The sequence below is a fragment of the Megalobrama amblycephala genome, linkage group LG8, assembly GCF_018812025.1.
Source record: "Megalobrama amblycephala isolate DHTTF-2021 linkage group LG8, ASM1881202v1, whole genome shotgun sequence".
Lineage (NCBI taxonomy): Eukaryota > Metazoa > Chordata > Actinopteri > Cypriniformes > Xenocyprididae > Megalobrama > Megalobrama amblycephala.
The window spans coordinates 4,022,912-4,046,055 of NC_063051.1; the positions used below are offsets into that span (position 1 = coordinate 4,022,912).

Here is a 23,144-nt window from a genome sequence, read left to right on the forward strand (position 1 = left end):
TAATAATAATACTAAATGATACTGGTAAAAAAAAAAATATTTTTTAAAAATGTATGTAATAATAAATAAATAGTGAAATACTTATATTTTTACATTTTTTTATTTAAATTAGTTTTTATTAATAGTAGCAGTATAAGAATGTTGTGTTAACAATTAGCATCAAATAAAATGTTGATATACGTAAACTAGAAACTATGCAAACAGTAATAGCACTTTTAATTGTTTTTAGTAACTATAAAGAATTTATGAAAAAACTAAACTTTAAACCAAACAAGTTTGAGTACACGTTGTAGATTGATTTTAAATGTAAATAGCAATAGCAGTTTTTTGTTGTTTTTAGTATTAGCTGTCTGAAATACAAAAAAACAAAAAATGCTGCACTTTTATAACTTGAAATTTGAAAACTTGAGATAGCATATTTAGGATCTACTGTATAATGTTAATGCTCAGTTTTAGATATGATTACTTGAATGACCACAACATGATAAAAAAAATAAATAAAATGAAATCAGCCACAACAATGCAATATTCCTCCTACATGTTGACAATCTATTTATTGGTTCATTGTATTTACAAAAGTGCATTTATAATAGTGGGGTTTCCAACATTTGCCTCTTTTCACAAATATTTAGTTGATAATGACAACAGTACAATAATCTACCTTAAAAAGCATGCCTTCGGTTCTTGCAGTTCGAAGTAAGCCGTCTTTATCCAATCTAGTTCCAGGCAGGCACACCCGGTATACTGTTTAGCTTGAGGGACAGGTACACTGCACAAGGCACTTTAACTTCACCTACTCTCTCTCAGCTCATGAACAGGATTCAAGACACCATTGAGCTAAATGAAAACCTTTACCAGCAAAACATTCATCCTCTCTAATATACGTACACTCACTGTTGTAAAAATCTTTCTGATCATCATTTGTACATTTCTGCTGAGCTGTTTATTTACTAGATTGCTCCTCATTTAAATATTACAGATTTCTCAAGAGACGATTTGGGGGGAAAAGAGAAATGGCAAGAAATAAAAGCAACAGTCCAAATGATATTACACACTCTCATGAGCATAACCTGACAGACTGGAGAGAAAAAAAAAAGGCTTAACACTATATTAAAGTTTTGATTCTTCTCAGTTTTTCAATAGATTTGTCCAGGAAACACCAACTGGAGACCACCGGAGCTGCAGGGATTTGCAAAAACCATGAATCCATAATGTTCATCTGACAGCAGGCCGTGAGAGGTGGAGGAACTCATTCTGTAGGCTAGCGTCTTTTAGCGACTGATGTATCATTGACATGACCGATGCAGTTTGGGAGAAGGAGCTTGTGAAGAATTACGGGAGCAGACGAGCAGGGTAGTGTGAGGGGAGCGGTATGAAGAACTGTACAGTTTCACAAAGTGAGCAGGATGCGTTGTGAGAGGAACATGGCAGCGGATAGACAGTGGGCCCTCTGAAGACACTTTCAGCTTCTTCTTGACTTTGAGTGCTGGATTAGCCATTGAAGCGTAATGTCTGTGATGTTCAGGGGACATAACGGTGCCATGTAAGTATAGCAGACTGGAAACATCATACAGCAAACTCAGCTCATCCTCATGGAATATTACTTACCAATGTTATCTTTCTCTTTGCAGGAAATCGAGTAGCAGCAGATCTCCCGGTCTTGAATAGCAGCCAAGTTCCTAAAGAAATAGAACACGAGAAAGAATCAATAAAACAATTCATTTCAGGTCTACTAGTTATTTCAGGTAAAGCTGTGAACAGAGTGTAATCCAGCAACAGGAGCACAGTGGAAATAATGAAGCAGATACAATTCTTAGCCAATAGATGGCAGTAATTCTTACAACAACATGAGACCCCCAAACCACATGACCTTTCTATTTCATGCAGACAGATGGGTAAACTCTCGTCTAGACGTTGTGACTCATCACATTCTCACACAATTCTTAGAAAACACAAAAAATTTCAATCTGATGCAGATATCATAGATGCAAACTCTTCACCTTTCAGTGAGAACTCATCATTTTGAGATCAAAATAGGTCACCTATGGGATTTGCATAGATCCAATGAGAAAGTGTTTTTATTGGGGGGGGGGGACTTACCCTTGAACTTACAAGGGTAAATAAAGAACTGAGAACTGGTTGTTTCAATAAGTGCTGTACAGTGTTTCCTTTACTCTTTACTTTAAAACTCATGTCTATAATGGGTAATATTTTATGTATTTGAGGTCTGAGATGAGGCAAACAGTATTGCCATCCAATCAGCCAATATTGTCTTAAATATCCTGCATAGCACTTCATCTTTTATAACATGAGATTTTAATCAAATGTTGATTTTGGTAAAACGTTGCAACAATATGTTAATTTTTTCTAGGGCTGCACGATTTGGGGAAAATGTCATATTGCGATTATTGAGGTCAATATTGCGATTGCGATATGTGATAGCGATATAATAAACAAATAGTATCATGAGTCATCTTGCTTGGTTCTCTATGAAAATGCACACACAGATTACTGATAATGCTGAAATGTGTATTTCTTAACTCAAACTAGCAACAACAATAAATAAATGCACAGCGTTTTCAAATTAAAATATTTTTACAAAATTAAATAATAACACCTTTGCATTACTGCGAACTTGTTATAATACTATTTAAGATGTTTGTTTCTTTACTAATCTGTGGTTCAACGGATCACAAAACTCACGGTTCGGATCACCAGGGTTCCTACACATTTTCCATTTCAAAATTCCATACTTTTCCAGACTCAAATTTCCAGACCTCCTTCCAAACTATTTTCTGCCATTGGTAAGCCTTGGTCTCCTTTTCTATGTTTTCTCTGCTTCATGTTTGTAGTAGGGGTCTTACGGTCTTTTAGTGATTTTTAAATCAGTGTTTGATTGTTGAAATAAAGTTTTGTATTTAGTATTCAAGTCTAGGCCCTTCTCTTCTTAAAACTACGTTCCTGTGTGACTTCTGTTGGGGATTAATATATATATTAATAATAATATATTCCCTGTTTAAAAGGGTGGCGTAGTGACTTAGTTTGTTTCCCTTTCTGACCAAACCACTCGCTACATAGGCGTAAATATTTAATTTGTTTAACATTCTAATAATTTGACACATTTACTTCATAGACATCCTTCTCTGATTTATCCTTTCTGTTCTGTTCTTATCCATTCAAAACATTTCTATAGAGTAGCCTACGAGTATGAGTAGCCTACGCAAGTGCAGTATCAGCTTCCGTAATATTTGATAAATTCATAAGTTTATAAATGTCTGCAAAGTAAAAAGAGGTGTAAAAGGTGATGTGTAGGGGGGTCTGGGGGCATCCTCCCCCAGGAGAAGATTTTTGTGATTTTAACATGTAAATTAAGCATTCTGGTGCACTCTGACAAGAACATAAATGGGAAAACTAACATTTGCTTCATGTAAAAAAAAATAAATAAATAAATAAAAATAAAAATAATAATAAATTATTGGCAGTAGGGCTGAGCATTGACAAATTTTACAATTGAATGCGATTTTGATTCAGAAGCTTGCGATTTGATTTTGATTTGATTACCTTCGATTAAATATTGATTCATTTGGGGCCTATCAGGTCAAGTACATGGCAAATTTCCTCAAAGGAAAAAAATATCTCTCAACTAATGCTGTAAATTATACAAGGAACCACAGCTGGTACATCATTATAATATTAGGTTAAAATTGATTTGCAAGCTACTTTCATATAGGCTAAATTACACACAAGGAAGCTAAATTTTTAATGACAATTATTTTTCTACTCTTTTTTTTTTTATTTAGGCCTAAACATTGAAATGGTGGCTGTCATGAAACAGATTTATACATTTAATATCGAAGCACATGTTAAGTACAAATACAATGAATATGTAATAGCCTATAGTGCATATATTTAGCAAAATGCTCCTCTCGAAGTTCATTTTTGTAGCTGAATAATGAGTTTTTGGCTTTTCTGAGGTAGGCTAAATGTGACATTTTTACGTGCTGTTTTATTGATGCCTTTCTGCAGTTGAAACAATGATTGATCGATTGCATGTGATACAGATTTCAGTAAGTTGTACTTTATCTTTCAACATGCCTTCGGATGTTCAATCATGTTTATTTTGTGCTGTAACTAGTAAAGCAGAAGAGATGGTCGGTTCACGAGAGCTACAGCGATCTATCACGCCACAGAGCACCAAGAAAGTTCACGACTCACTCCAGTCTATGGGAAAGTAGCCCATTTTCAAAAGAGCTAATTTTGCTGTAAAATGACTAGTTTGCAGGTATAATAAATTAGAAAAAAACTGAATAGAGACAATAGTCTGGAAACTAGGGATGTGTCACGATTTTCGAATATTCGATTAGTTGATTTAATTATAGAATATCGAATAGGTTGTGCGATTGTCGTCTTAAAAAATCCTCATGTTTTCAATGGTGACACGTTCACAGACAGTGGTGCGCGCGGCCAATAACGCACCTAAAAAGCTGTCAATCAACTCTTAGACAACAGTAGAACACAGACTAGCGTGGCATATAACAGAGACGTTAAAATCAATGTTCACACGACACAAGTACCGTCATTCAGGCTGTTCACAATGTTATAACGCGTTTAGGCAGCCTAAAATCAATATGGCTTGAGGTAGGCTTGCTGCGATAGTCGGTGTTGCCGGTGTTCAGGAACAACACCGGTATCATTGTCACCGCTCCGAAATGGCGCTAATTTGAAAGTGAAAGTAAAATCCCCTCGGTCATTCATAATCATGGTGCGTGTCCACTGGCGGAGAGCGAGCGTTTTCAGTTTATTCCTACGGAAGCTCAACGTAGGAATTAATTGAAAACGCTCGCTCTGCTTCGCACCGTTATGAATGGCCGTGCGGATTTTACTTTCACTTATATTAACGAACATATTAATGTTTCAGCACATTACAATCATTATATGACTTGAGTTAAGACAGCATATTCCGCAATGAATTAAACAGTTTATCAATATCATACTGAAAACGTGAATGGTCTCTCTCCCTCTCTCTCTGTTTGTGTGTGCATGCGTGCGTGCATGCGGGGGAGGGGTGCGATTTTCGAATAATAATCGAATAATTCCCAGCGATTTTCGAATATTATTTTTGCTTGAAATGCCCATCCCTACTGGAAACACAAATATTTTTCCATACTCTGATTTCTTTTTTCCATACTTTTCCAGACCTGGAAATTACTCAAATCAAATTCCATACTTTTCCATACTTTTCCAAACCGCGTAGGAACCCTGGATCACATCACGGTTATGACGTCACGGATCGGATCATTTTTCGGATCAGCACAAAAAAAAAATAATTGGGGGATGGGGGTAACTTAACTTTGCATGTATTACTTAGCCCACTTAAACTACTCTGATACCACAGCATTAACTACTAGCCTAAGTAATACATTATTAAAGGCAAGTGAACAGACTGTAAAAAGAACAAATACTGTACACCAATTACAACAAGCATAGATAAATACTACATAAAGTTACAAATAAAGTATAAGGTCTAACTGTAGTATTAATTTTCATGCACAGAAATGTAATAATTAAATGTAAAATGACACTGGTCACTGTATAAATTTAACCCTCTACAGCACAGCGTTGCCCTCAGGCAATGGAAAGTTTTCTTAAGCCCTATGTTTAGTAAATATTTCTTTAAATGATATCAACCAATTAGAAAGGTCGAGAAAGTACCAAATAACAGTTCAGTAAGGTGTTGGAGTCAATATCAAGCACCATTTAAAGGTGGGATGTCCTGTTCTGACACATGGTCACAGGAGCACATGGTGTAAGAAGGCGGCAATATTATTTGCTTTAGTAATCTTATTTAAAACGACATGAACTGTACATAAAAAATATGTGTGTGTGTTTGAAGGTGTAGAGAAGCCTTTTGTCAGGTTTTATGAAGTTTTTTTTTATTTTGCATGTTCAGAAATTCAGTTTTTCTTTTCGTTGTGCGATAAGGGATACTTTTTGAGGAGGTTTTAGACAGTACCTCTCATTGGCAACAATGTATTATAAGAAGGGAAGATGCAAGATTCCTGGGTGTGCAGGAACATCCAAAGTGATGTGCAAAAATTGTAACATACACCACTATGTCACAGCAGAGAAGAAGTGCTTTTTGAAGTTCCGTACAGAGTGAAATCTTATTACATGAAGTACATTATATTGCACAGCACACTACATGATACAGACCTATGCATGTATCAAATTCAATACATCAATGTCTTTCAAGTGTTTTTCCCTTTTTACTTAATGATTTCTTGAATTTTTTTTACAAAAAAAAATTGATTTTGATGATAATTTTCTCTATGACTCTGTACCATTGTCGCACAACGTTGAAAAAATATTTTTTTTTATCAATAAAATGTTCCCAAAAGAACCAAAAAATTATGTGGAATATTTTTTTTCATTTGCCATCAACATGTGTGCAGTAGAGGGTTAATATAGATTACTCTTTGTTAAAGCTGTGTTTTGTTGTTTGATTTACATGACAGACAACAGCAGGTATTTATAGGTTGCTGTCACTTTAAGAGTAAGACATGCACGCACACATCAGATAGATACACATCTGAATTCTCACCTCCTTCACTTAAGAAATTAACCGAAAGTGTTTCCGAGAAGACCATCCAAGTGCATTGAGGACGCGAAAGAGAAATCAATTTGGAGTTTGCGAGCTATAACGCGCCTCTCTCTCTCTGTGCGCGTGAGCCTTGTATGTATGTGCGTCATGTGCGCACCGATAACAGCGCTGCGTGCGATACCGAATTAAATCCTTTTGACTCTTCTAGCGCGCTGGAATGGTTTTATTATATCTATTTAATGTGTAAACTAGCAAGACAAACACGTTCAAATGATAACCTTTCACTCTATTGCGGTTAAAGTTGCAATTGATCCGCGAAACACATGCGTCCCGAACCGTGGGCCTTGGTCCGTACGGATCACGGATCAACAACGATCCGTTTAACCACTACTAATCTGGGTTTATAATCTTATAGCCAAAATATCGCCATGCTACCACACAGAGGTAGCATTTTTTTTCTTGCCACCAGTTCAGTGACCGTTTGCTCCGCATCCATCTACCCGTTCTCTGCACCGCACACCGGAAAAAGTCATGACATGACCATGCGCGCCACACGTGCCACTGCTTAAACTGAAACTGACTGGTCTTCTTTTTGTTAGCGGTGTATAAAATGGGCAAACGGCTCTCAGAGAATGGGTTGTCGTGTCCACACGTGTATTTTTTTATTTATTCAATTATTATTATTATTTTATTTCATAAAATCGCAGCATTTTGCGTCATATAATCGCACAAGCTTGACATCGCGATTGCGATATGATTAATCGTGCAGCTATAATTTTTTCGTGAAAAATTACAGTTTTGGACATATAGGGTAATAAAAAATAAATAAAAACAAATCCCTTAAAGTAACTACAAATGAGCATGTAAAGCAAATAACTTTAAAAAAAATTCTGTGCACAACATGACCCCACCTCGTGCAATGTTCTCACCTTTTTCCCCTGTACCTGTTTGCATTCCTGAGATATATGATATATATTTTTAAAGGGCGAATAAAATGCATAAGATGATTTTAGAGAGAGAATTGAAACTGTTTTTTTTCCCCCCTTCAAATAGAGCATTCCTTCATAATGAACATAAAAATAAATAAACTGGGATGACTGGAGCCAGTAATGCAATTTCTTAATTATTATAATTATATTAAGTTTTCTATTATGGCAAGGCAATCTTATTAGCATCATATGATCTGGCAGAATATGATCAGAGACTGTATGATGCAGAAATGGTCCACTCATACATGAATGGGAGAAATCGTAGCGCTCAATATGGTGGCTTCAGGAACACATGTCCCACCAAGAACATCCATGCGAATTATCTGAACCAGTTATTGAAACAATTTTCACAAACAATTATGTACACAGCCTAGAGCAGTGGTTCCCAAACCTGTCCTGGAGGACCCCCAACCCTGCACATTTTGTATGTTTCCCTCATATATCACACCTGATTCAACTCATGTGCTCATTAGTAGAGACAGCAAGACCTGAAATGGGTGTGTCAGAAATAGGGAGACATGGAAAATGTGCAGGTCCTCCAGGACAGGTTTGGGAACCACTGGCCTAGAGCAGTATTTCTCAACCGGTGGGACGCAAACCCAGAAGTGGGTCACAAGAAAAAAGGGTCGTTTGAGTTGGTTGAAAGACGTGTGAGTACTGTTGACTCTTCTGTCAGACGCAGTTCCAGTGAAGAAAAATGCGTTATCCTGATTCAGTATCTGCTGTCAGACGAGATGTTGTCAGGCATCTCGTCTGTCATTATTTTAGTCCGAAATAAAGTTACGAAATAAATCTCTCACCTCAGAAAAAAGATGTTACACTGTGCTCACGCAAATGCAGAGGCAGATGCTTTGTCACTTCTCTATATTCTGTATATACTTCTCTATATACTAGAAAATGAAATTATGAGCATACAACATCACAGCTATGTTTTCAATTAGTAATGAAATGACAAAAAGTACCAATAAATTCCAATTAATAGCTGGTATGTCGTGTGTTAGCTGGCTTGACCCATAGCCAAACCAGTTGAGAACCACTGGCCTAGAGAGACAGTAATATAAAAAGCTATACTGGTTAACAATTGGTTCTCCCCACCATTGTGACCAAGGTGACATCAGCCAAAAATAAAATAAATTTCAATTTTTTTTAAATAATGTGCACTGATAAATCTATTCAAGTATTGTCCATTTTGATTCATGTAGACTTTAATTAAAAAAACCAACAGAGAATCAGCTGAGTGTGTGGTGTACAGCTCCTTACATTTTTTCAATTAGCTGTTTCTCATCCAGCGCATTGGGTAGATCTCTCTTATTGCCGAGCACCAACACCTAAAACACAAATACATCCATTGGAACTTATGCAGCGAAGATGATGAGATGTTTGAGCAACGATGTGCTAAAAAAACGAAACAAGGAAGCGTCTTACAGGAATTCCTTGTAACTGTGGCTTGTCTAAAAGATTGTGCAGCTCATTTCTGGAAGCTTCAACCTTCTCCCGGTCCGCTGCATCCACCATGTACCTTTGAGGGAAAATGGAGAAAGGATAAAAGGATGCACATTTTATTATTTTGGTAGTGAGAATACTTTCTTCTTTCCCTTACAGAAGATGGATGTAGTGCTACTTACACTATTGCATTCACCCCACGACAGTATCGCTCCCACATGCTCCTGAACCTCGGCTGACCTCCTATATCCCAGATCTGCACAATAATCAGACCAGTGTTAGTTTCAGTGTTTATTATTAACAATTAAACTTGTACCTTATTTTTCTCCTGAATACCAAGAAACCAAGATTATTCATTAAAAAAGGACCAAACCTTGATAGTGACGTTGCCTTTTGTGACCTTCCTCATGTTGAACCCGACAGTTGGAATCATGTCTTCGCTGAACTGGCCTGACTGAGGGGGGGGAAGATAGCATATATTAACAACTCACTTGGATTTGTTTGTGGTGAAATGCTTCCATTATTCCACCCAAAACAACTTCTGTACTTTGACTTTTTTTTTTTTTGACGCCCAGTTTCTTTTCCTGTTGCTGTAAGCGTAGGACTGCACTCATTGGTAGTTAAGGGCTTCCCATCCCCATTTATTTGATCTATGATTCATAATGAAAGTTCAAAAAAACAAAAAACCTCAAGCCAGCTCAGGGAAATTTCCGTGGTATATTGGCATCTACTGTACTAACCTACAGAGATTCTCAAATTCAGGTCATTGCCACTGTCAAAAAGGCCAATATGTATGTGTACATTTTGTGATTCTAAAAAAAACTTCTTGCATTCCTAATGTTTATTCAAACAATACACTCAATCTCAGTAAGAAATGTGTCAATCGATTTAGGAATTCATCTTTGGTAGTCAGTAATCACAGTAATTAGTAATCACATCATTAATAAACACACTTCGAATTGCACATCTAAACCACAAGACCACCTCCCCTGTTATGATTCAGTTTTGATGTGGTCTGCCTTAATGAAGAAAAATTCCATCCCTGTAAACACTTTCCCTTTGTCACACGGCTGCCAGTAAAACTTTCGTTCTAAACATTAGGACCACCGCAAACAACACACTCATTCAGTTCTTGACTGAATAGTCATATCTGCAGATGTAATTTCTTCCACTGGCTAATATTAGCAATTATCTACGTCAACCTGATAATGAAAAGAATGCCAATATTGAATATTTAGCAAAGATAACATCATTCATGATGCTAACTGATACCATGCTATAAAACTACTCATAGTGAGATATAAGATTTTCCCACAACCTAACAATTAGTATACTCATCTTCTATAGCAGGTGCACAAAACAAGTCTAGTGGGTTTAATTTTGTTGTTGTTTTGCACCATGCACAAGACAAAGCAAATAATGTCCACCTTGATTTGCACATGCTGAGGCAAAATGACAACCATGACAAAAGAAAATAGAATCACAATCTATAGCTCATAGATAATGCTTTAAGGCAGCATGACAAAAAATGAAAGGAAGTCTACTAATTTAAAAAATATTGTTTGAAGTTGCAGCATCCTAAATTGTACAGTAAGTATCATACCGAAGCAATCACAGACAATGGAAAAAACTGCCCTTGACAAATGTAGGGCTGGGCAATAAAAAAGGATTTTTCAATTAATCGTTTTTTAAAATGTGGTCGATTCGATGTTGGTTCTCAAAAGCCACAACTTGATCTTTTTTCCGCATTATTTCAGCAAACATTGAACATTATATTTGATAGACGTTAATCTTAATGCTAGTCTTCTCTACTAGATGGCATCCTCTTTTTTACCTTGCACGACAGTGATGACCCTGTCATTCATACATTGCTTAACATGGCGGATGCAGGTGCGCCTTTAAGCATGAAAGAACATAACTGTAGAGAAAGACAATGCATGTGTATCATCATCATTAGATCAGTGCAGCTCTTAAAGTGACAGCAGCCTAATATTCCTGCTGCTGTCTGTGTTTTTAATGTTAAATCAAACTACAAATGACAAAGAAATCTAGCTTTTTTTCTGAATAACTTTTTTGTAACTTTAATAAGGATTAACCTTTATTTAATTTGTACAGTGAAGATTATATGCAGCATTATTTTACATTTGATAACTTTATTCAATTTCTAAATAATAAAACTACAGTTAGCCATTGCTTGTAGTTTAATCATCTGTTCTTTTTTATTAACGACTGTTTACTTGTCTTTAATAATCTTGAAATGAAATTGAAATGAAATTAAATTTATATTAGTTAGCTAGTAGATTCAGCTGTGGTGTCGAAGTTGGAATCGAGAATTGTTAAATTTACTATTACCATTTTATTCATTTATTATAATTGTTTTGTAGTGGGGCCAGCGAAAATTGAATAATTGAATCAAATTGAAAATCGAATCGAATTGAATTGAGATCTTGTAAATCGGAATCGGATTGAATCGGGATATCTGTATCGATACTAGGGCTGGGCGATATATCGCATGCGATTGTCACGCGCATTTCGTCAGTAAAGCCGGTTCCCTGATTACCGCTAAATTAATAGACAGAACCGTAGATCACTGAAAAGCTATGCAATATCGCGTTCATTATCGCAGATGAATCGCCTTCGATAATGAACGCGATATTGCGTAGCTTGTCGCGATATTGCGTAGCTTGCTTTACTGACGAAATGCACGTGACAACCGCATGCGATATATCGCCCAGCCCTAATCGATACCCAGCCCTAGACAAATCGCCACCTTGGAATTATAAGGTTCTATCTACATTCTGAGCGGTTTTGAGATGTTGAGCTTCAAAGTTTTTGCATTCCATTCGACTTTGTAGATAGAACCTTTTTGTTTTCTAAATAAAAAGTCCCAAAATGTACACAACTTTTATAAAAAAAAAATAAAATAAAATAAATCCCATAATGTTAATAAGTTGTCACAGAATAACTAAATTTTGACAAAAATGTCAGATAGAACCTTCCAAGGTGACGAAATGTTTTTAAGGACCAGGAATTCTGTAACCCAATCAAGGAGATTAAACAACTGAATTAAGACCTTGACAGCATGTTTGTTTTCTAAGTGGAAAATAACTGAAGAGAATATACATGATGTCCTGCTCAAAAAATAGCTAAGGGATTGCGGTGTCAACAGCTCTTCCTGCACGGTTCTTGCAGCTAATAGTGAACAAAGGGGTACTGAGTCAGCACACTATCTCAGACTGTCTGGCAACAGGGAGAAAGATAACTAGCCCCACACTATCAGCCATCATTACTCAGAGAGAGAGATACAGACAGATCTTGGAAAGTCAAAGATACTCCAACAAGATTTTCTGACACTATGGGACAGCGAATGATAAAGAGTTTGTTAGAACGGGCAGGTGCAAATGGGGAAGGGCACAATCTCTCACATCGCTGTGCCTTGATGAAATATAATTGCACTTGTAAATTAATGAGATATCAATACACACATGGTCACCTCAGGAGATGTGATTCCCACCTGAAGCGCTGAAATGATTACGCAGCAAGAGTCTTTATAGAGACAATGCGGTGAAGATAGCAAAACTATTCTCCTGGATGCTGTGAGCCAGCAATTCATTAAATGATGCATAATACAAATTCAGCTGCAGTATGTCTGGTCAGAAAACACTAACTAATTAAATAAATAAATAATCTTGTGTGTGCAGTCTTGGTTCCATACAAGTTTTTCTGTACCATATTGGAAACAAGTATCATCATGATCATTAGGTTTCTATATCTTCAGGAATTCCTATTTACTACTATATATAAAAAATAAAAAACATGAGTAAAGATGCTTGTTTAAACCACATGACCACCCTTGCAATGATTCAGAGTTGAGGTGGTCTGCCCTTGATGAGGGAAAGTCCCATATGTCTTCTTTTCCATGTCTAGCAACAACATTTCTAGCAGTTCTTATTAGAGAATGCAGCTTATGTTTTTATTCCATCCCACATTCTGAAAAGAACTCATTGAACTCTATTATGCTGCACTGGCCCTAATCACCACTTAATGTCAAATCTATGAATGATATCTCCTAGGACTGCCCCAGGATTGGCAGGATTGGCCCAACCCTAACCTGCCCAATTGCTACTCCAAAAAAAAAAATCACATTCCAGGAGGTAAAATCTGTGTTAGCGGGGATCATTTGGTAAAATTCGCATTTTAGGGGCTAAATATCATGCTATTTGGGGTCACTTCAACCCGTGGATGTGAAAAAAAAACACGCAGCCACCTAACAGTCGACTAACCATTAATCAATGAGAAGAGGCTTAGTCGAACAAAATTGGAATTAGTCGGTTAGTCACAGAAAAAAAAACTCCACAGGAAGCGGTGGAATCAACAGGAGTTAACAGTTAACAAGGAAATCCAAACATTCATCTACCTCATATGGCTTATCATTTGTAACATGCAAGTAGTAGCAACTTTACAAGTTCACTGGCTCTAAAGTTAACCTAGATTAATGTGCGCTATTATTTGGCACATATCCAAGGCTACGTTCACACCGTCAGTCCAAATCCGATTATTTGTGTATCCGATTGGAATCTGATCTAAAATTATTGACGTCCACACTGTGTATCGCAACTGTTTAGATGCAATTTGTGCGTCCATGCCGCTCTTTCATTTTCCGAAATCTCTGCACTGGTTTCTGTGGAAATTATGTTGTGTTGGTAGGCATATGGCAAAAACAACAACCACAGCATGGAGGGGTTTGCAATAAAGATGTTATATTTACAACATGACATTGTGTAGCCGCCGCACACTGGACTACTGAATCTTCTGAGGCAATGGCAGAAACGCAGTAGGCTGGTATGAGCGAATTTATTTCCATGCAGTCGTCTCCGCCGGTTTTAAAGCATAATTTTCTACTCGTCCGGCAGTTCGCAACAACAAAACATTGTTTCTACAGCGATTTTCAGCATGTTTCCCATTACAACATCTGACGTTTTCATTTTACATGGCATGAGAAAGTCACAAAAACCACGTGAAATCCGACTAAAACAGATTTCCAGAAATGTGATTTGAATAGGATTTCAAACCATATATGAATGTAACTCGAAACGGATTTCATGTGATTTTTGGCCGTCCACACTTGCTATAATTTGGACTGACAGTCTGAACGTAGCCCAAGTGTTTGTGTGGACAGCGCGCTTACTGTTTGACATGGACGCGCCGGTGCGATTACTTGCATTTAACTTCAAATACTCCGTCATTTATCTAGTCATTTGTATTTTGTTTTTTTTATTTATATTCTCAGATTATGTAATCCACATAAAACATGCACATAGGCATGTGTCCACTACTACAGTGATGTCAAGTCAGCATCTTCAATGCTGCAATTCTCTGCAACTGAAAACACACAAAACACTAGTTTATCAATAAATTATTAAAATGTTCAGACAGTCTCCTTCTGTTTTTTGCCACATTCATAATCATTACGTTTGCCAGTGTACTGTGGAAAGCTTTATGCATGTGTCTGAGCCCTGATTAGGCTATTTATTATATAAAGCCTCATTATTATGATTTATATGGTTTATTAATATAAATATGCGATTAGATGTCTAATCGCTTAAATGAACAGCTACTAATTAACTAGAAAAATCTTTAGTCGAGGGCAGCCCTAGTATCTCCACATATCAAAGTCCTGTTCAGTTGAAAAACAAATATCCAAAAGAAACACTTCCAACCAATGAATATTCACATTACATGATTCAGAATGCAAAATAAAAAAGTGGTTTTCTAATGTGACCAATTCATGTGAAGTTTAGGTGATGAATCTGACTTGTAGTCACATGATATGTACAATCCCACTGCTTATGTGGAACTCCATGTTTTACGAATTCCCTTTAGCATAATCATGAATCACAAGCATGCCAGGCATGCAGAAGATCTTGAGCTTCAAAGAACTCACCCTCAAAAGGTCAATTAGACCTTTTCCAAAGAAGAACATTATGATTTTTTTTTTCCAAAAAAAATCACACTTGCTCTCCGACAATTTGAGGGAAGTGATTACAGAAGAGAGAACTACATATATAGGCAACACATATGGGCTAATGCTTATATTGAATACTTCAGCCAACAACAACTAATGCGCACCTAAGCCTTTTGAGCAACACAAACAGAATTTGAAAGCTGGTATACAACACTAAAAGATACATTTCAACCTTACAGTGTCTGGTCTTCTACCAAGGTAAATAAAAAACAATGAACTACTGTGACCAGCACATTGTCTTACTCATGCACTAAATCACATGATGGAGGATGTCACCTGACCAGGAAGAACCACATTAAAATGTGTGTCTTGTGACTAATGACAGAAAACAGAAACATATGTGCAGTGCTTGCAAGAACAGATAGGAACTTCTTGTTAGATTAGGATTAGGGTTAGGAATGAACTTGTGGAACAAGTACTACATGCTTGATTCAGAGTATGAGGTTATACTATATTTGGCCTCCAGAGGAGACAAAGGGCAAGTGTCGCATCAACAACATAACTCAATGCAATGCAGATTAAAACAGTATATTAGGAACTTATTAGTCACATATAGGTATATGCAATTGATGCTACAAGTATCAAGTAGCATGTCACTGCCTTGCTTGTATTTGTGCAAAGAGTTTTATAAGTGACTCACTTTTGATTGATGATACCTGGATTGATGAAAACTGTGGCCTGTACCATAAAGCCGGATTCGCTGGCTAACCAGGTAAGTTTCAAATTAGTTTGCGCCAATCCTGGGTTTTAGGTACCATGAAAGTAACTTGACTTTTAGCTGTGTTCATTGCCATGGTAACTTACACTCCACGACTAACCTGCTCCAGGGCAGGTTATGTTCTGGTTTAGAGATCTCAAACTGAAATTGGACCAATCAGATGTGAGCAAACTGACACTGACACACCCAACACAATAAAGTCACTCCCCCAGTTTCTCTTCCTCCAAATTAAAGGTCACTAGTAAAAAAATATTTAACAATGAAATTGTTTGGCTTTAATGATAATTACTTAGAATTATTTTATGATTTATATAATAATTCAATGATATATATTATTAATCCATTACACAAGCGATTTTAGTTTAACAGTTATTATTAATGATTTAGTTTCAATGAATATTAATATATACTGATTATATGTAATATAAATAAGCTGTAAATAAACTTTAAATATGACTACATATGACCTTACATGTCTAAATGAGTTTAAATTCTTCATTTTCTTCAATCTCTTAACCTTCAGCAATAGAGTTTTGTGTCATGCTGGCTCTCTCACGAGAAGTGAATAAGAGTTTCTCTCTGTTGCAAGGCATGTGATTGGCTGGACTCAGGATCAAAGCCTGAGTTGACAGAGAAAGTTGATGATCAGCATCATGGTACCAACAAAGCCGGATTGGAGTGGTTTGGTTTTGTCAACTCGAAACTAATCCTATAACCCTGAGTTTGTTCAACTAACATCATGGTACAGGCCCCTGATGTTATGGAGAAGATAAACAAGTGTGCTTGCTAAATCAAACATCCAGCTTCCCATCAGCAAAAACAAGCTCATCAAGGGAACAACAACAACAGAATATTCGAGTATAAAATCCTGCACAAATCTTGCTTAGTTGTTTTAGACTTACTACTGGTCCCATTACGTTTGTTTACTAATAATGGCTACTGCTTGAGATTTGTCCATTTTTCTAAGTCTCATATGAGACACTTCCATATAACAGACATTCTTTGACCCATTTAAAAAGGTTTTTTTTTTTTTTTTTGCATTGTTGCTAGTTTGTGCCATTACACAGCTGACTGCTACCATGTACTGTCACTGGACAGCTTTGGCTGTTTGCAGGACAGTGGTATACATGGTGTCTAAGACGGTTGTTTTTTAATTGTTATTATTAATAGTAGCAAGTGGGTAAATTGCATGGATGATAATTTGACTTCAACATGGCAGCGCCCATGATGGGGGGACCCACTCTATGTAAAATAAAACAACTTTTTCTAAAAGACTAATATGTCCAGAGTCTTCACGTCATCATATTTCTCAAAAGTGTTGTTGATTAAGTATAACATGTTTTTATTTTTAAAGTGATTGAGTGTACCCTTAAAGCTGAGAATAACACATTAGGTTGTACATTCACATGCTTGGAATAGGAATATGCAACACCATCAATACAGCCAGACAGTTTTACAGAAAGCTGCCACTAATAGTTGGATTTTGATTTCTCTCTGTTGTTTCAGGATTAAGAACTGCTCCAGGGTTAAAATGAGCTGTCATTATAACAAGTTTATAGGGTCGGTGATATGTAGAAATGGAGCAAATTTCACAGGATGTATACAGTAAACTGTCAACTGATGTCAACACAAACCATCGTTTATGCAATCAAATTATTCATGGTCATCTGAGAGCTAACGTTAGCCGGCTAGCTTTCCCATAAACGTTAAGCTCCAGTCACTGACTTGGTCTTTTCCAATCGTTAACTGTAAAATTAGGTCAAATTAGATTCGTTATTTGCTAGTAAAAAATTATGTTGATTGCCTGGTGTACTGGACTGACATTCAGCCTCTTAGATTTGTTGAACTAGCTCATGCTAACCGCAAATACTCACAGCGATTACGTTAACAAACGTCGTTTTGCCTGAATACTGCAGCCCGACGAGGGTTAATTCCATTTCTTCCTTCCAAAAAAGAGACTTGAACCAGTCCAGGAGGCGGTTAATGAGTGCCAACATTTTGATGCTAGATTGTACAGGTCTGTGTTGGTTTGGGCTGTTTGCAATGTTTTTCACCACTAGAAACGTAATGTTGTGTTTGGGAGGAACTGGCCGCTGTCATATGACTGTGATACGTTTGCGAACTGAATGTGTGTTCATACGCGTTGAAGCTGCGCCACTCTTGCGCAGGCCTGTAGTAGAACGACTCATTTCAGCGAATCGGTTCCTTCAAAAAGCCAATCCAGTGATTCGTTTGTGTCATAAAGCAAATACAGTTCCTTACAGTGTGGCATATTACAAGCTCAACAATGTTAAAACAAAACCATATGAACTAAGCACATACTTCGGTCTTTTATTGTTTTTATTAAGTTTTATAGTAGGCCAACACTTTACAGTAGGATAAGTTGATAATTGCATTAACTAAGAATGAGCAATACATTTGTTACAATATTTGTTAATCTTTGTTAACGTTAGTTAATGAAAAAAAACTGTTCTTTGTTAGTTTAGGTCTATTAAATAATATGAATTATTAATTTAAAAATTAAAAATGTTAACATTAACTTGCACTTATTAAATTATAAGTATTAGTTAATGTTAACTAATACAGTTAATTAATGTTAGCAAATGGAACCTTAGCTATTGCAAAGTGTTACCAGTTTTGTTATTGAAGTTTATTTTTATTTCACATGTCCCAGTTCAGTTTGTTGTTCCCATTTATACAGCTCATAAAGCTTATATGGAGAACATAAATTATAATTAGCATTTACAATAAAAATTATAAAATACATTTACATTTCCTTTCTTTAAAAGTCTTTGCACATTGTAATACAAAGGTACAACTTTATTGACTGATGACCATGGACATAAATCGATTTAATAACTGTAAATATGATGTAGTCTATTATAGACAAAATTGTGGTGAAACACTTATTTTCACAAAAATACATACATCTGTTAGCATATCCACTGATAGTACAAATGCGAAATAACACTTCTGCTAATCAGAAAATTGGACAAAATATTTCCACTCTTTTAAAAACATAGTTCAAACATAATATACAACAACAAGACGACTAGAGTTTTGTTTAAGTTATCGGATAAGTGATGGATTTTATCTGTAGAATGTGGTGCATATTGACAATAAATATGAATAATGAATAATAGATGTGCTTGACAGTCAAATATAGTCAAAATAGATGTGATACAACTGTCCTAAATTAAAGCAGAAATAGCTGTACAAGCAGACAGAGAACAAACTACCCTTGCCATAGTTCACACATGTGATCAGAAGAACAGCAACACAATAAGACAAACATGAAGTATTAGATGCTATATTTAAGACATATTTCTCTGTTAATTTCCACAACCCAAAAGAAAAAATTTGAAAAAAAAAAAAAAAAAAAAAAAAAAAAAAAAAAAAATATATATATATATATATATATATATATATATATATATATATATATATATATATATATATTGTAATGTTTAACTATATAAGTTGCTTAACCCTCTGGTATTGTTTATTTGGGGTCACACTTGTGTTGTTCACAGTCAAAATTGACCTGAAACCTTTTTTTTTCAGTAAAATCTGTAATATACTGTAATATACTTTTGTTGAGTAATATGTTTTTCTTTTTTCTTTTGTATTTTGAAAGAATTTCATAGTACTAATTAATATTTATGCAATAATTATGATAATTTTTCACATTGAAAATAATACAAAAATGTTTTTAATTACTTTACAATTAAAGCTGTATTTCATGTTAAAATAGAGACTATGCCTTTAAAATCCAATTTTTGAAGGCTGATTAGTGCCGTCTGGTGGGAGTAAAAAAAAGAAAAACCTCTGTAATGCCATGGTGTAACCACTAGATTCCTACATAGCTTCTATATTAAAAGCCTTATAAATGTCTAGTTGTTTTTAGACATAAATACTTATTTTTATTAAGTTGTGGATTTCAATATATATTTAGACATTCTCAAAGACTACTTTTTGTCAAGGTTTAGATTTTCTAGATTTTTTTAAATTTTATTAAATTTTGCATTCATTTTACTAGTCAAACCTGATCATGGAGAAAGACATTTCTCGATTTTTTAAATTCCAAAACTTTTTTTCGGGTCTAAAATGCACAAACAACACCAGAAGGTTAAATGCATAATTCACTAACTGTCCTGTGCTCTTTCTGACCTTTAATGGTTTTAACACATACAAGATAAAGATAAACAGGAAATATCCTCTTGCATAACTCATCTTCAGAGAGCAAATATTTCATTTACAAACGTCACCTTTTGCTGTTATCTCCTCATGTTAATCTTTTTTTAAACTGAAGTGATAAGACCTTTGTGCAGATAAATACAAAATAACAAACTACTGCCTCCACATGCAAAGAGACCACCAACATGAACTTTAAAGCTGCATTATGATTCATCAAAAGCTTTTTACAGATGTTATATTGCAAATGCAATCCAGTCAGTTGAAGAAAGTCTGTTTCATTGGATGTTCTTCACATCACATGCGGAGAACATTCAATGAATGCCGTAGATATCACTCTTGCTATATTCTTCAGATACCTCTGTCTTGAAGTCACATTCCTCACCCTTTTCTTCCTTGGATAGTTTGCAACTATCTGAGGGCAATACATGTCTGCACGGTTTTTTTCTTACTGTGGAAAGATGAGATCATTTCAGACATAGGAATTTCATTTACAAAGAAAGAATTTTATAATATTATTAAACTGAATGTAGCCTTTGTAGAATATTTTTATTTATTTTTCCAGAAGGTTTACTAAGTAGCAGCGTAAGAAAACTTAATACAGATATACTGTAGACATCTAGAAATTGGACAAGTATGAAAATGTTACTTACATTTTATGAGCATCTTGTATTTGAAAATTTGAAAAGCAGTATATATGATAAAAACCAGGCAGGTCAACACTGTGACTGTTAAACAGGCCACCATGAAGGAATGAGTAGACTGGATCTTGTTTTCTTGTTTGCCTGGGTCAGTTGTAACTGATGAATTGTTTGGAACAACTAAAATTTAGAAGAAGTACCAGGGTTATGTGGGAAATGCCTTGTAAGATATCTATTTCACATAGAGCATGAATATATTTCTTCTCAAAATCATCAAATAAAAATCGTCAGTAAATGCAATGGTAATATACAGTATTGAACTATAGTTCATATATACAGGATTCCCACTGCCGCAGTCATGGAAAACCTGGAATTATCCGAAAATTTTAATATTGACCACATAATATATGCACACTACCATTCAAAAGTTTGGGGTCAGAAAGTTTTTTTTTTTTTTTGGAAAGAATGCATCAGATTGATCAAGCGTGATGGTAAAAAACATTTATACTGTTACAAAAGATTTATATTTCAAATAAATGCCGTTTTTTAACTTTCATCAAAGAATCCTGATATTTCAGCACAACTATTTTCAACATTGATAGTAAGAAACATTGGTAACACTTTAATTTGATGGTCCCTTTGGAACATTCTGTTGACTTTAAGTAAGTTTGCAACTACAAGTCAACTAACTGTTATTAGAGTATTAGTAGATTGTCTGCTTAATATCTGATAACACTATTGTGATGGTTCCCCAGCAGACATGCTACTGACTATAAGTAAATTTGCAAGTACATAGGCTACTTCTAACCCTAACCCTACCAGTCTACTAATACTCTATTAAATTAACTTTGCTATCACATGAATAACTATATTAAAATAGAAAAAAGTTATTCGAAAATGTAATAGTAAAATTTAATAACAATATTCCCGTTTTCACTGTATTTTTGATCAAATAAATCCAGCGAATCACGCATCATGCTTGATGAGGATAAGAGATTTCTTTCAAAAACATTACAAATCTTACTGACCCCAAACTTTTGAACTGTAGTGTTTATATCATATATTTTTATTACAAATATGGAATATAAATGGAAATTCATTGCAGGCATGGGAACCCCATAATGACAGTATGTGTTTCAGTAGTAAAATGTACAAACCAGAAGGGGTACATCTTGCATTGTGGGTCTGGTTTCCAGGGAAGATCTTACCAACACCTTCACACCTGATTGTGAAACTCAGTTATCACCTGATAAACAATCTCAATGTATTACTATCCATATTAAGAACTCTAATGAAAAGAAGCAAATATAAAGCTTTACTTTGTAATGGATTTACACATGCTGTCCTCGGCATCATTGTAAGTGTTCTCTGGACATGGCTCACAAATGAAAGAGTAATCAAATTCACCTGCATAAACATCAGAAAAAAGGCAGCTGAAGGATTTCAAATAGTATGATAAACAACTTCAATGCTCTGTTCTCATGCCCTCTACACACTATGACCATTAGAAAAAGTCCCCAGGAAAGACCCTTAGAGAGGGTGAGATCTAAATATTAATCATTGTGGAGACGTGTCATTTTATTTCATTAAATTTAAAAAAGATGCCTTACCAGATCTATTCAGCTGATGTCCAGGTTTACATCTTGGTCTGGGCTCACAAATGTTACATTTATCATTCATGCATAAATGATTATTATTGCAGAAACATCTGTCCATAGCTGAAGCAAGTTTTGGTGAACATTCCTCACACACACTGCCTTTGTTGTTCCCTTGACATGGCACTTTGGGATACTGACCTGTAAACAACAACAATTAATGACGTTTAAAGTAAGTTTGAGCGTTTTCACATTTCACTTTAATATTATGAACACTAAAACTTCTCCAGAGTTTCTCCATAGGGTTCTACCAGGGAACTCCAAATGATGCCTCAGGTATCAATTATCTACTATAATAGTGTTTAAATGAAACTTGAGTATTACAGTATGTGCTAATAAAGCTGTAACTCAAATTATAGATACATAATATGTACAGCTCAAAACATCACCAACTTTAACACTCTAAATGAAATAATCATGAACAGAGAATAAATAACAGCATTTATCCTAGTCTTGAGAATATCATGGTAAACTTACCTGAAGGGCAGGCTTTACAACATCTATTTTCAAATTCATACTCGGTGATCCAGTCACAGTTTATAGCCAGACTCAAAATCCAGCTGCCACAAACACAGAGCAACGTAACCCAGAGCTTAGCAGTGTCCATAGTATCAGAGCGGTAGATAGAGGATTGCTCATATTTTATAGCCTGCCTCTGCTCTGACGTTGGTTTCAACCACAAGAAGAGGCGTGAGTGAACAAGGAAGAGAAAGGCCAAAACCAATGTGCCCAGTACTGAGAGTGAGAACACGCAAAGACATGCAATGAAACGTGTTTGAGTTGACTTTAAACACTTCATCAATTCACTAGACATTTTCCAAAGAATTGCTTTGGAAAGCATGTGATCCATGTAATATTTTAGGGAAAAGGAAAGTGCA

The 23,144-nt window shown here is 35.5% G+C and overlaps 2 protein-coding genes across 2 annotated transcripts; both read right to left on the reverse strand.

Annotated features, from left to right (window-relative positions):
- Positions 1 to 528: 528 nt before the first annotated feature.
- Positions 529 to 17,888, reverse strand: arl8ba (ADP-ribosylation factor-like 8Ba). The gene is made up of 7 exons (XM_048198802.1): positions 17,651 to 17,888; positions 9,407 to 9,487; positions 9,216 to 9,289; positions 9,016 to 9,109; positions 8,851 to 8,918; positions 1,609 to 1,679; positions 529 to 1,512 (listed from the first exon to the last, which is right to left on the reverse strand). Exons 1-7 carry the CDS (start codon positions 17,771 to 17,773, stop codon positions 1,463 to 1,465), a joined length of 561 nt encoding a protein of 186 aa, XP_048054759.1. The 5' UTR covers positions 17,774 to 17,888; the 3' UTR covers positions 529 to 1,462.
- A 693-nt stretch (positions 17,889 to 18,581) lies between these two features.
- Positions 18,582 to 22,904, reverse strand: tnfrsf18 (tumor necrosis factor receptor superfamily, member 18). Its single transcript, XM_048198800.1, has 6 exons — positions 22,744 to 22,904; positions 22,222 to 22,407; positions 21,931 to 22,018; positions 21,769 to 21,833; positions 20,624 to 20,791; positions 18,582 to 20,421 (listed from the first exon to the last, which is right to left on the reverse strand). The coding sequence occupies exons 1-6, from the start codon at positions 22,871 to 22,873 to the stop codon at positions 20,285 to 20,287; spliced, it is 774 nt and encodes a 257-aa protein (XP_048054757.1). The 5' UTR covers positions 22,874 to 22,904; the 3' UTR covers positions 18,582 to 20,284.
- Positions 22,905 to 23,144: the final 240 nt, after the last annotated feature.

Coding starts and splice junctions, on each gene's coding strand:
- arl8ba (XM_048198802.1), bottom strand. CDS start 17,773: ATGTTGGCACTCATTAACCGCCTCCTGGACTGGTTCAAGTCTCTTTTT. Junction 9,488..17,650: donor CGTTTGTTAACGTAATCGCT/GTGAGTATTTGC, acceptor CCCCCCCCTCAG/TCAGGCCAGTTCAGCGAAGA. Junction 1,680..8,850: donor AAACAGCTAATTGAAAAAAT/GTAAGGAGCTGT, acceptor CTATTTCTTTAG/GAACTTGGCTGCTATTCAAG.
- tnfrsf18 (XM_048198800.1), bottom strand. CDS start 22,873: ATGGACACTGCTAAGCTCTGGGTTACGTTGCTCTGTGTTTGTGGCAGC. Junction 22,408..22,743: donor TTGTAAAGCCTGCCCTTCAG/GTAAGTTTACCA, acceptor TGTTGTTTACAG/GTCAGTATCCCAAAGTGCCA. Junction 22,019..22,221: donor ACATCAGCTGAATAGATCTG/GTAAGGCATCTT, acceptor ATGTTTATGCAG/GTGAATTTGATTACTCTTTC.